At 41.2% G+C, this 14,470-nt stretch overlaps 1 protein-coding gene across 1 annotated transcript in view; it reads left to right on the forward strand.

The window, feature by feature from the left end:
• Positions 1–14,470, forward strand: part of PTPRB (protein tyrosine phosphatase, receptor type, B) — a 58,588-nt gene that overhangs the window by 27,434 nt on the left and 16,684 nt on the right. The window contains exons 9-19 of the mRNA XM_009997758.1: positions 1,701–1,961; positions 3,771–4,037; positions 5,369–5,632; positions 5,922–6,185; positions 7,205–7,468; positions 8,170–8,433; positions 9,319–9,588; positions 10,226–10,489; positions 11,332–11,595; positions 11,913–12,194; positions 13,318–13,596. Of these exons, the coding sequence (XP_009996060.1) occupies positions 1,701–1,961; positions 3,771–4,037; positions 5,369–5,632; positions 5,922–6,185; positions 7,205–7,468; positions 8,170–8,433; positions 9,319–9,588; positions 10,226–10,489; positions 11,332–11,595; positions 11,913–12,194; positions 13,318–13,596 (2,943 nt within the window). The remainder of the gene's footprint in view (positions 1–1,700; positions 1,962–3,770; positions 4,038–5,368; positions 5,633–5,921; positions 6,186–7,204; positions 7,469–8,169; positions 8,434–9,318; positions 9,589–10,225; positions 10,490–11,331; positions 11,596–11,912; positions 12,195–13,317; positions 13,597–14,470) is intronic.

The raw sequence follows: 14,470 nt of genomic DNA on the forward strand, positions 1-14,470 counted from the left end.
TTTTTGTGGTAAATATTTTGTTACTGTGAGTTTTAGGAATTATATCACCATTCTGTCATGACTGAGACATTGCACTACATGTACAGCATTGCACTGTAAGATTTTGCAGCTGGTTATAGATGCCCTATGTAGTTCTTAAAGAGAGCAATATAAACCTTCCTGTACCGTTCATCAGTATTTTCACTGGCAAACTAATTTTCTTGCCAGCCTGTAAGAAGAATATTAACAGTGCTAGCCAAGGCTGGCTGAGGTGTATGTTAGCATAGCTGTTCCATAACATTCCAGTTGTTCCTGTGCTCAAGAAAGAAAATGGGGTTAGTCTGTCTGTTCAAGTCAGCCTTTGCAAAGGAAATCCACGTGCACTGCAGGGACGTGAGTAGAATTCTTTTGCAGCATGTTAGTCAAAACCATATCTGATTGCCTCAAACTTAAAAATAAACTGCAATAGAATTGTTAATGTTTCTGCTCAAAGAATGCAAAATAAGTGCAATTCAGAGGAAAAGAAGACTCCTTTTCCTTGGACAAGAAGTATAAGGCAAGGCTCAAGGCTGAGCCATATCTCAATGGAGAATGTGATGTCAGAGAGAGCCACCCAACTTTATCCTCACCCTTCCTTATGCCTGCCTTTCACAGAATCACACAATTGTTCTGGTTGGAAAAGATCTGTAAGTACTTAAACCATGTTCCTGAGCACCACATCTATGTCTTTTAAACACTTCAGGGATGGTGATTCAACCACCTCCCTGGACAGCCAAGTACACAGCCTGTCCTGCTGCATCCTTATCTGTCATTCTCTGAGTGCTTCATTTTGTTAATTTTGCACAGTGGCAAGACCAGTAGAAGCTACAGAACTGAAGCTTTCTATAACTTTTAGGCAACTTGATCAGAGCAAGGCACATTCTCATCTTGCTTTGATATACATTACAAATAATTTAAGTTTATGATGTTACTTGTAATTAATGCAGCTAAATTATTAGAATGTGGTCCAATAAATAACATCCAGCAGTGAGTGTATCACAATTGTGCTTGACCCACAGCAAGGTACATAAGGTACCTGTCATGAAGCATAGGTATTAGGCCTTATTCTTTGAAAGTGAGCTGTATTTTAATGTAACGGGCACAAAATCAGATATGAGGACTATGTTAGCTAACAGATGCCCTCTGTGTGCCTGCATGCACACACATGCAGCAGTTTACTGATCAAATTCTTTCTTTTATACCAGTGTAAATTTGGAGTGTCTCCTTCCCACCCTGACTGAGATACGAACCAGTATAAAATCAGTGTCACTCTGCCCCTATCATTTGCATCCTTGTTTATTACAGTTAAATTGGTGTAGCTCTGTTTTACAATACAAATATTTTATAGCCCTGTCTAGCACCCTCAGTTCAAGAGGAACCTCACTGACTTCACTGTATTTCTATTAATGGTGAAATATATGTCCTGACATAGTTTTAAACCTAAGCATTACAGCTGCAATGCATTGCTGAAGTCTGCTGCTACAGCTCATTAATGGAAGAGTAGCACTAATTCCAGATTTGTAAGATTGGCTTCTTGAAGATAAGGAATCTCCTCTGGGTTACAAATACTCTGCTACGGTCACATTTCTCTCTTACAGAACAGATTCCTTATAGCAGCTTGAGATATGGCATGTGTGTTCACTACAAAGTCCTGTTCTCATGTTTTTTGTGTACTTTTACAGCTCCAGAGCCTGTTCTCCAGCTCCGTGTGAAACATGCTAACGAATCTTCACTTACCGTCATGTGGATGACCCCTGTTGCAGAGTGGGACAGCTATGTGGTTTCACTGGGAGACAGGGATCTTACTGTCATAAAAAAAGGGCTTGCGAAAGAAGCTAAGGAATTCACTTTCACTGACTTGGTACCTGGAAGAAAATACACAGCTACAATCACTACCATTAGTGGGATTTTAAGCAATTGGACATCAGTGGAAGGAAGAACAGGTATCATCCTGTACAACTGTTTTATATTTTAGTCTTTACTTCTGTTAACCATTAGCAACTTTCTGTGCTTTGTTGTGCACTGAATGAACTTGGTGTATAAATCTCAAAAGTCTTGGATTTATGTTTGTTTCCTCGATAGGAAAGTTATGTTACTGGATCTCTGGTTTCTGACTGTCCGTTATCTTGCAGTTTTTATTTAAGGGTTTGGGGAAATGGATATGTAATTCCTGGCAAAACAGTTTTCTGAAAATTATGTCACGTCTGATCAATCTACATTAGCACAATACTCCATATAAAAAGAACAATTTTCACTGGGAACTTCAGGAAGGTCACTTCCTTAATTGAAAGCATTCATCATCTGGAAAAAAAAACAAACAACAAACACATCACCACACAGGAAAATGTTGCTTTAGGGGGAACATTCCAAAGTTGACAGACACAAAACATATGTGACCTTGAAAATGTATTTTGAATTCTCTCTGGTCTTCTAATTCAAGAATCTGTATTTGTTACTTTGGATGATGACTGTGACACAATGAAAGTCCCATTCCCACCCCCTGCAGGGTGCTGATTTTGTGCACATGGACAAGTTTTAAACCGTATGTGTTGCTTTATTCTGCTTGACTTCTGCATTCTCCAGTGAAAGCAAAGTCTTTAAATGTAGCTCTAGTCTGGTGCAGCAAAGGTTAAAACAAGCTGCTAGTGTTTGAATCTAATCATGCCTGTGGCTTGATAGTGATCCTTACTGAAGTGTCCTAACTCCTTCCAAGGCCTGAAAAGTTTAATTTATGCTTACATTTCTCTTCTCTGTGATTCGATATCTGGGGTTTTGCTTCCTCCTGCCTTGTGCCCCTTTAGGAGTCCTATTCAGGCATAAAGGCCACAGTGTCCCTTTTTATCCAGGCGATTTAATGTTTGAAGACACATCAGGCAGGGATCGTGTGTCAGCATTTCATTCAAAGTGGTAAAGAACAAACATCGATGAATTTGAACGTAGCTCTTAATAAACATTCCAAATATCTGAGTCTTCTTTGTAGTAGGAAAACCTAACTAGTCTCTTGCAAAGTATTGCAGTAAATATGACAGAAGGAGGTCTTACATGCATCCCAGATTGCTTAGCTTCAAGTGAAGCCTGAGGTATCACTGAAGTGCCCTTAGCATAGAAATTTGCCACTTCATTTTCTTGTTGGAGCTTACTATGTTACGGCAGCATTGTAAAACAGGTGGGATTTTTTTATTCTTAATTAATTCATCTTCTGATGCTAGAAAATTAGTATCTTGCAGGTCTTCTCAAGTAAAAAGTAAAACCAAACCCATCCATTTTTAGTTACCCCCAAAATTAATGTCTGACACTTCTTTGGAGTATAGGTAACTGTGCCTGAGGTATTAATCAAACTAGTCTTCATTTAATAGGAATGAGAAACAGGGAATAGGAGAGAAAAGGGAGAATGAAAGACACAGCCTGTATTTGAAATAGTCATCAAAACCCCAAGTAATTTCCTAGATTGACAGCTTTTGTTTAATGGTATGTATAAAATGCCATCTTTTCCAGTTTCCTGATCTTGAATAATTTTAGTGCTAAAGCCTGAAAGACCTTTTTATGCCTTAGATAGTTTCCCATAGACCACATCCCATCAGACAGGAAGCAGTCCACAGTTGGATTATTTTTAGTTCTTGTTGGGTCTGACTGCAAATTGGAATGTTCTTTTGATGCACTTCCTCAGTGTGACTAAACTTGGGCTATTTGGGGGACTTTGTTTTGGTTTATTTTGTTTCTCTTCAGTGACATTATGACAATTTTCTTTGCAGTGCCAGCCCAAGTGACCGATCTGACTGTGGCAAGTCAAGGATCAACCAACAGCTTGTTCACCAACTGGACAAGAGCACTGGGAGATGTGGACTCATACCAAGTGCTGCTGATTCACGAGAATGTTGTCATTAAAAATGAGACTGTTCCCAGCGAAACCAACAGATACCACTTCTATCCCCTGAAACCTGGAGGACTCTATTCAGTTGTGGTCACCACTGTCAGTGGAGGAATATCTTCAAGGCAAATGATCGCAGAAGGAAGGACAGGTAAAAGGAAAATACTCCACCATGTGTTTTCTCAGTTCCTAAAAGGTGAATTTATTAAAGAGAATGGTCTTGTCATTAAGCCACTACACTGAGAATTCAGACATACAGGAGTTTCAGCCATATCATTCCTGTGTGTGATATTAGGCACACTGTGGGTCCAAATTCATGTTAACACAGCTTTAGGGAGCTAACTGCTCTTCCAAACCAGGAACTCTGTACAGCAGGATAACTCTGTAGTGAAAACAAACATATGCTCTGAGAGTGGTATACAGCTGTGGTGGGTGAATCACTCCTTGGAAGGGACTTTCTTGTTTCATTGACTACATGGCTGTGTAGGGTGATTGCTCCTTACGTAGGTGTGCAAATTAGATGCCTAAAGTTGGTGGGATAAATTTGTGTCTCAGTCTCCCATGAGCCATTCTTTTTCTCCAATCCAATATTGAAGAATGTCTGCCAGGGTTAATTGTGAGGCCCTTCTATACTGCATAGGGTAGGATTTACCATTGCAACAAATCTGTAAGTTTAATGACTCATGAAATGTAATACCAGGCCTTTGCATAATTAGATAGAGGGAAAAATAGACAACACAGTGCAGTGTCACCCTTTATGTGAATTTGGCAAATGCCAGGCATTCTGCAGTTTGCTCAAATGTCCTCCTTGAAAGCAACTATTTTCAGGTTAAAAAAAAAAAAAGAAAAGGAAAAAAAAAAACAAGAAGAAAAAAAAATTGGGAAAGAATAACACTAAAAGGCTTAAAGTATGTAAACATATTTTGTAAAATCTCCTGATTTTTTCACTCTGACAGCTGATGGCCAGCCCCTCTACTGAGGTAAGTCAGTTCAGTGCATCAGAGTCCAGTAAAAATGTGGCAGTTCATCATGATTAAGGTCTGCCCCTGCAATAGTTCTGATAGCTTTGTACCTGAATGATAGTAGTTACGGCAATGAGGAGCCTTGGAGCTCGCCTTGCTGGCATGAAAAACAAACTCTTTTATGTGTTTGCCACTAGGGGTCAGAGAACTCACTGTAAATGCAACACATTTTGCTATGAGCCTCAGCTTCACAGGAGCCTCAGTAGTTAATGCAATTACTGATGAATGGCAGTTTGAGAGGATAGTTTATCTTCTGGGATTTTAGAAGTGCTGGGATCATGCTACTAAAAACAACTTCCTTCGTTATATTCAAAAAAGCATATGAGTGGGAGTGGGAATCAGTGCAGAGCTTCTCAGGAATCCCAGACTGCTTATTTTGCAGGGAGGCATTCCAGGCATTCTCACAACAATAGGAATTGGCTTGTTAAAGCTGTTTTGGTTTTTCCTCTTTGTTGCACAGTTCCTTCCAGCGTGACTGGAGTAACAGTAAATAACTCAGGTCGCAGTGACTACCTCAGTGTTTCTTGGCTGCCAGCTTCTGGAGATGTAGACAGTTATTTGGTAACACTCTCTCACGATGGCCAGATTGTTCAGACTCTCACCATTTCCAAATCCTTCAGCGAATGCTCCTTCAACAGCCTTACTCCTGGGACACTTTATGATGTGAAGATAACCACGAAGAGTGGGAAGTATGAAAATTATTCCTTCAGCCAAGAGCGAACAGGTAAAGACAGCCTCTGAGTAAATCCATTCACTTTGTGTAGTCATTATCAATGAGCTATCAATTTCTGACCAAAATGGGAGTAGGGGTTGGACTGTCAAACCATAAAATTACAGCTTTTTTTCAAACTGGTGTTTTAGAGGGTAAGGTATTGCTTAAATCCACATTGTGATCTCTTTACAGCTTCCTCAGAGAAGTCTCGTAATTACCACGAATATAGTAATCTACAGCAGCTCTTGTTACTTCAGAAAGATACTGCTTTCTGAATCTTTGATTGTGCTTTTTCTTTCAGTCCCTTCAAGTGTTCAGGGACTTACCGTCAGCAATTCAGCCAGAAGTGACTACTTGAAGGTGTCCTGGTTACATGCCTCTGGATATTTTGATGATTATGAAGTGATCATCAAGAACAACAATGATTTCATCCAAACGAAAAACGTCCCAAAGGATGAAAATGAATGTGTGTTCACTAATCTGGTCCCAGGGAGGCAGTACAGTGTCACAGTCAGCACAAGGAGTGGGAAATATGAAACTAGTGAAAGGGTCTATGGCAGAACAAGTAAGTAAAAACCCTGGAAACATCCTCAGGCCCTCCAGGATTTTTTTTCTGTTTACCATACCTGGGCTTGAAAATCTTATGATTTTAACAGTGTGACTGTTTCAATGTGTGTCGTTCCAAATATACAAAGCAGCATTTAGTTTATGACCAATGTTTAAGCTACAGACATGTAGAAAGTAAGAGACCTGTGCTTTGAAATTGAAAAGCAAATTTTGAAATATGGAAAAATGAAAAACAGTAGTACAGATTTCCCTGGAAGCTTAGTATTTATGCTTAAACTATGCCAGAATGTACAGGACAGTTTTTACTGGTCATGGAAACGTGTAAGGAAGAAGACAGGCTGGATTCACTCTATGCAAATTACCCCAAGAACTGGAGCTGCAGAGCATGGGGCAAGGGTGGTAAGGTGGCTAGTGGTGAGCCAGCAGGGATCTGGATGCAGTCTGACTGTCTTCACCTACTGCTTCATGTAAGCTAATGAGCCACACTAAGAAACCAGGTTTATTAACACAGGTGTAGGAATGGGCAAAAATAACTGACCTGAGTCTGGCAGGAGTTGGGAAGTGCACAGTGTGGTGCTACGTGACGCAGACGGGTTGCCTCAGGTCTCCACTAGCTCAGGCCTCTTGGCACCACGTTTGTTGTATGTGCAGATTCTACTCAATTGCTGTTAGCTATGCAGACTTCCTTGCAGGCTCCATTATTACTCATTTATTATTTTATGCTGATAAATTGTGGACTCCCTGTTCTGAAACGGGACCTTCCAGTGTTAGATATGTGCAAACTACAAAGAGCAGTCCTTACAAATAAATGGAATTTACTGATTTTCCTAGGGAACTGGATGAAAAAAATTGAGCTCACAAAGAGCAATCCTTACAAATAAATGGAATTTACTGCTTTTCATAGGGAACTGAATGAAAAGTTTTAGCTCAGGAGCATGGCTTCAGAGCTTTTTTCTTTCTGCTGTGATCCAGTAATAAGTACTGAGAAGTTTCCCATCTTTCTTCTCACCTCTTCAGTGCCAGAGTCAGTGAAGGAACTGACTCTTAGTAACAGGAGCACAGAAGATCTGCAGGTAACTTGGTCAAAAGCTGAGGGGGATGTTGATAAATATGAGATCCAGCTCCTCTTCAATGATATGAAGATCTTCCCACCCATTTTCCTTGGGAACACTATTGAGGAGTACTGGTTCACAGCTCTGACTCCAGGACGCCTATACAAAATTCTTGTCTTGACCATCAGTGGAGATGCACAACGTGCTACTTTCATAGAAGGCCTGACAAGTAAGAAATAATGTGGTATTTAAAATGTGTTGAGGCTTATGAGGCACAGAAAAGCAAGAGTAAACCGTGACCTTGTTTGAACTCCTGTAACACGGGCACAAAGACAGCAGATCTCATTAAAAATCATGCTAGTACTTCAGCCAACTTGATCTGTGCTTAATAAACAGGTGTTACAATTGCTGATATTTGATAGTTGGCAGATAATCTGATTTGTTGCATATGAGTGGTATTGAGAAGTCAGTGTTTGGATTTCTGTTACTCTCTTGCATGCCAGTTGTTTTCTTAGTATCTCTAGCTATTTTATGCCTCTGTATACCCACCTGAAATGAATGAGTTTATAACTGTACAATGGCCAATGAACTAACTGTTCATAAAAACCTTTGACTTTCTGAGCTGTTTCAAAAGCACCATTTGGAGGAGACAGACATTACCCAGGTAAAGGAACATATAAACTTTTTCTGTTTAACTTACATTTTCTTTTGTTCCTGTGAACAGCAGAATTGCTTTTCTAAAATGGCACAATCATACACAAATATCTTCACCTTTAGTTATGTTTACCCATTCATGAAATTACTTGCACCTGTAAATCCTCTTTAACCTTTGAATAATTTGCTGTACACATTAAAAAAGTTGGAATTAAGAGGTCTCAATCAAACAGGAAATTTGTAAGCAGGTGCCTTTGTGTTCCTTTTTTTTTCTAGTCCCAAGTGTGGTCAGAAACATTCATGTATCACCTAATGGCATGTCAAACAGCCTGAAAGTGAGCTGGACTCCTGGAGGTGGAGATGTTGATTCCTACACCGTGACTATATTTCAGCAAAACCATCAGCTTGATTCCCAGAGTGTCTCCAAACATGTCTCTGAGCACGTGTTTCACAAGTTGGAAGCTGGGGAACAATACCGGGTGGTGGTGCAATCCAACAGTGGCACCTTGCACAACAGCTTAGCAGCATTTGGGAGAACAAGTATGTTCATTTTGAGACAAGGAGCAAGTTGCATCATGTCGTTCCAGAAGCTGACCCTTATTTAATAATGTTTATGAATGTACCATTGGGCATAGGGAGACCCAGACTCACGAGAAGTTTTAATTTCAAAGAGCAGGAGTCCCCACTCTTGCAAACACCTAGGCATGGGTCTGTTAATGCCAGTGAAATCTGTCAACTGAGTAACTTCGCCTGAATGAATGTGTGTGGAATTCAGATCCCCAGCCCAAAGTGTGCCTTCATGGGATGAATGCAGTTCCAGTCCTCCCCAGTCTTGTGCCTGTACCCATCCAACACACATATCTGCAGGGCTCCATGTAATTAAATACTGTGTCCTAGCAGAGCCCATTGCATGGTCAAGGCTTGCTAAGACAATGTATTGCCCAAATATACTCATGTGTGAGGACACACAGTGTCACACCTTGTTTTTAATCCATCCTCTCTCTTTAGCACCTGCATATGTTTGTTGTGGCCTTTAATTCTGTGCAAGAGCTGCTAGCTAATGCTTTCTATTCTGCACCACTGTTTTGCACCAATTTACCATTTATTTGTCAGTTCTTTTTCACATGCCTTTCTTAACTGTTTTGATCAGTTCCTCTCACTCTACTTCTCCCTCTTTTCATGGTAATTTCTGCATCTCTTGCTTCTCCACTTGGTTCAGATGTCCATGGTGCTCTGTAACTTCACCTGACTGTATTTGTCCAGGAATTATTTGCTTGTGCAAACACATGCACAGATACCCCTTTTCCCACAAGTGAACCTGCGAATGCATAAAGATATTTTCTGTTACTTACTCTTATTCTCAGTTGTGTATTGTATTATCTGTGTCTCAGCTGGTAATGTCCTGCCTTTAATTGTTGCTTCCAGTTCCAGCCTCTGTCCAGGAATTATTAGCCCATCATGCTTACAGCAGTCATTCCTTATTGGTAACCTGGCAGAAAGCTGCTGGTGTAGCTGAAAGATACGACATTCTGCTTTTGAACGAGCAAGGAATCCTACTGAGCAACAAATCTGAGCCAGCTACTGCCAAACAGCACAAATTTGAAGATTTATTAGCTGGCAAGAAGTACAAAATACAAGTTTTGACAGTCAGTGGTGGGCTCTTCAGTAAACGAGCAGAAACTGTTGGTCGAACAGGTAATTAGAACATCGTGGTTTATTTATAGTTCCCTCAGTCAGATATCATTAAATACATGAATCATCTGTATTTCGTGATTCTGGAACAATTATAATAGGAGCAGACTCCAGATATTTATGCATAATTTTTCCTGATACATGCTTGGTATGCAGACCTGAAATCTTTTGGCATAGTAATGTGGCCATGGTTCATAATAAGGATATTAAACCAAAGTGATGAATGCCCCTCTCTCAGTCTGTTATGGAACCACCTGAATGCTTTATTGTCATCAAGTTTTAAATTTATAGTCTCAAGGCTCTTAGCTCAGCATCTTATGCGAATACACACCTTTAAACTTAGAGCCACATCTTGAAGTCTTTACTCAGTTAGAGCTTCTTGTAGAAGGTAATGGACACATACTGTTTCCCTGCGAACACAGGCTGAAGCACAGGCCTGCTGGGAAACAAAATTTGTAGTGGAGAGACTCAGTGGCACCTCGTAAATGCTTTCCCCTTGCTTCAGAAAGTTGATGTTGACATTACTCAACTACTTGTGGCATGATTCAAATGTATTCCAGCCAAGTTGTTACTTTATTAAAGGTTCAGCTTAGTGGCTAGACGCTTTGATATTTACTCTTGCATTTATCTTTCTTTCCAGTTCCAGCAGCTGTGACAAATCTGAAGGTCACAGAGAACACCACTGACCGACTGTCCTTCAGCTGGACCACCTCGGAGGGGGAGCTTGATTCCTATGACATCTTCCTGTACAACCCAGACAAGTCCCTTCATGACAGGATTTCAGGAGAGCAGCACCTGCAGCAGTGTTCGTTCCAGAACCTGCGTCAAGGCAGGATGTACCGAATGGTGATTGTTACCCACAGCGGAGACCTCACTAACGAGTCATCTGTCTTTGGAAGAACAGGCAAGAGCATCTAAGAAAATCATATGTCTCCAATGTGGTGCTCATGGGGAACACCAGGGAGCTGATCTGAGTCTGATGCTCATACTAGATTAAGGCAACTATTAAAAATATCAAAATGGGCTCTTATACATTAAAAGCTGTACACAAATAGGAAGGTAGATTTTGAATGATGTGTTTACAAGAGGAAAAATGAAACAAAGACCTTTACGATAGTTCCCAGATATTCAGGTCAGGAGAAGGACATCCCAACGCTGCTTAAACGCTGCTTAAACCTTAAAGGAAAACAGCTGTCTCCCATCCTAAGAGCAGTATTGGTCTATGAGTGGAAGAGACCGAAAGGCAAAGCAAGTAGGGTTAATGTGGCAGGCAATCTACTAGTGAAATGAAATTTGTTTCCCACGGGAAGCTCTGGCTGCAGCTCTGTTTGTTGTCCCATGCGAGAGAAGCCGAGTTTCCTAAGCAGCTCTAGCAGTCCTGACACTCTGTGAAACTTTTCTTCATCCTCTGAAGCACCATATAGTAACTTTTCTGTACGACTGCATCTGGACAGTGGTACACTTTCTTCAGCTACCTCAGGGTTGGATCTTTCCAGACTCTGAGTGGGGAAAAGGTGCTTAGTATTTGCAAAACTATCTATTATAAACATTTCAGCCTCTTCTGGGGGCAGTGGCAGTTCAAAGTAAGAAAGGAAACCATTGAGATACACTTCCTGATGCTTCCTGGCTTTTCAGCCAGCTGTGGTGGCTGTCTAGTTTATTCCATGTCTCTCATTACAGGGTAAGTGTAAGGTCTGACAGTGTAAGGGTGTTCTACATGAAGTAATATTCATCCCCTTTTTTCAGTACCCGCCCCAGTTGTTGGTCTCAAGGCATCCAACCGAAACATGACAGACAGTCTGTGGTTCACCTGGGGTCCAGCAGCAGGAGATGTTGACTTCTATGAGCTGAATCTCTACAACCCAAATGGGACACAAAAAGAAACGTGGCACAGGAAAGACCTGAAAGAGTGGCATTTCCAGGGACTTGTTCCTGGCAGAAAGTACACTCTAGTTGTTGTGACTCACAGTGGGGACCTCAGCAATACAGCAAACACTGAAGGAAGAACAGGTAAAAGACACAAAAGCTTTGGTGGTTTTTTTTAGACCCATCTATCAGGGTTCATATTAGTTTACAACTATGCAACAGGGAGGTTTTATTGTAAGAGTCAGTGAAGGTGTAAAGATAAAGGACATCCCTAAGGGTATTAAACCAATGGAGTGTGATTTTGTTGAGCACTGTTTTTCTTTCAAAGGCTCGGGAATATATAATAAAACACTGTGTGATGCATGAAAAAAATAACGCTTGTTTCATCTTACTTGTGTTGTGTAAACACGTGTTAAGAATCTCTTGGGTTTTTTTTCCTTTTACCCCCCCTTTCTGTGTAGCACCCAGCCCTCCTAACACTGTATCGTTTACTGATGTTGCAAACACATCTTTATCAATCACTTGGCCGGGTCCTCCTGACTGGACAGACTATGACGATTTTGAGTTGCAGTGGCTTCCAAAGGATCCCCTCACAGTATTCAACCCCTACAGCAGCAGCAAATCTAAAGTACGCATCATCTATGGCCTGCGACCAGGAAGACTCTATGAGTTCAGTGTCAGAACTGTCAGTGGCGACAGCTGGAAGACCTACAGTCAGTCACAGTCTGCAAGCGTGAGAACAAGTAAGTGCCCAATGCCTTTTGCAGTCAGTAATTTCTATTAATACATTCATGAATGAATTTGGCTAGACTCTGAGCTCTTGCTGTGTGCAAGGTCAACTGTTCAGAGATTGAAAATAGACATACATTTACAATCTTTGCATCCAGAGTGGGGCCGTTTAGTTATAAAGCCTGAATCAATCAGTTTCAGGGGTAAAAATAAGGCTGAATATCCCAATTTCTCTGACAGATACTGAAATAATAAAAATGTTTTGGATTGATCATACAGAAAGCATGGATGAAATCCTGCTGTACTAGGTTTAAAACTGAAATTGGTGTTTCACTGCTAAACATTTTTGTCTGTGGATCCACATCATCTCTAGCTGTCTCTAGCAACCTTAGTAGCAGGCTGATTTGAAAAAGTCACCTGGGATTGTAAAAACAACTGAGTGTTGACCAACCCTTATGTCACTTGGGGTGGGATTCAGCTCTAGATTGACATCTGTGTTTAGTGAACTGAATAGCTCTTTAGACTTCCTCCAGATTATTAATTAATATGAGAGCATAGCTACCTCTTTCACCTGTGTTTAGTCCCTTAAATGTTGATGTCTGCCACCTGAAAGTGAAATTGCATCTATGTTACATGTCACATGTTATAAATGGCACTCCAATATTACATGGATAAAGCACACTTCTGTTATACGTTTTAGTAAAATGGACACACTACGTGTTACACAGGAAACCAGATCAGTCAAGAGATTACAGTATCAGTACTGACTGATCATTTTGACCACGTGTAACCTCCAGATAAGTTGTAACATAGTTCTAGAAATCCATTGCTTTGCAATGTTGCTATTCTTGTTAAGACTTCAAGTAGTTTTGTTTGCTTGTTTTCACAATTCATTACTGTAGCTTCATGAACTGATGAGGCTGATGTTGCTAGGTCCAATTTCAGATGGCTAAAATGAGTTTGACAGCCTTGCCTAATAATCAAGCAGCACACATTTGCAGGAAAGGTGGGAATCCTGGCTCCCAGCCTCCTCTAATCAAACTGTTGATGCAGAATCTAGAGGCCATAGGATGAGAACAGAATATATGATTCCTGTCCCTTTTCTCACTGAGCTTCCACTTCTCAATATTCCTCTAGAACCAGATAAGATTCAAAGCCTTCATTGTCGGCCTCAGACCTCTACTGCCATTGCATGTTCCTGGACTCCTCCTGATTCTGACTTTGATGGATACAGCGTCGAATGCAAAAAAATGGACACTCATGAAGTGGAATTTTCTAAAAGGATAGAAAAAGACAAATCTGTGCTTAATATCATGACCCTTGTTCCCCACACGCGCTACCTGGTGTCCATCAAGGTGCATTCTGCAGACATGACAAGTGAAGTAGTGGAAGACAACACCATCACAATGATTGACCGTAAGTGAGCAGCAATGAGGAGTTGTTTTCGTTGGTTAGACAACAAAAGGACTTCTAATCTCCCCAGTTGCCAGTGTGTGGCACTCATTATCTGGGGCCCAAAACACAGTGAACCTGTTCTTTGGTCTCTTGTGACAGATGATGCAGGATTTTAGCTATGTTGCCTTTCGTTCCATTGCTAGACCTGTTTATTTGGCTAGTTCATGAAATACAGCCTGAGAAACATATGTTAAAATATATTTATTATAACGTATATATATATATATACACACAGAGAGAGAGAGAGAGAAATAATTGGAGGAGGTTTGAGTTGGAGGCCTGTAGCCAGCAGTGTCCCCCAGGGGTCAATACCTGATCTGGTCTTGTTCAGCATATTCATCAATGACATGGACAAGGGGACAGAGTGTATCCTCGGCAAGTTTCCCAAAGTGGGAGGCGTGGCTGAGGCTTCAGAGGGCTATGCTGCCATCCAGCGTGACCTAGACAGGCTGGAGAGCTGGGCAGAGAGGAACCTAATGAGGCTCAACAGGGGCAAGTGTAGGGTCCTGCACCTGGGGAATTAGGGGCAGACCTGCTGGAAAGGAGTTACGAGGAGAAGGATCTGGGAGTGCTGGTAGATAGTGAATTACCCATGAGCCAGCAATGTGCCTTTGCCGCCAAGAAGGCCAATGGAGTGCTGGGCTGCATAAGGAGAGTGTGGCCAGTAGGTCGAGAGAGGTCATCCTCCCCCTCTACTCTGCCCTAGTGAGGCCACATCTGCAATACTGCATCTGGTTCTGGGTTCCCCAGTTCAAGAGAGACAGGGAACTACTAAAGACAGTCCAGTGAAGGGAAACAAAGATGACTGGGGGATTGGAGCATCTGTCTTATGAGG

Source organism: Chaetura pelagica, unplaced genomic scaffold (assembly GCF_000747805.2).
Source record: "Chaetura pelagica isolate M959 unplaced genomic scaffold, ChaPel_1.0 scaffold314, whole genome shotgun sequence".
NCBI lineage: Eukaryota > Metazoa > Chordata > Aves > Apodiformes > Apodidae > Chaetura > Chaetura pelagica.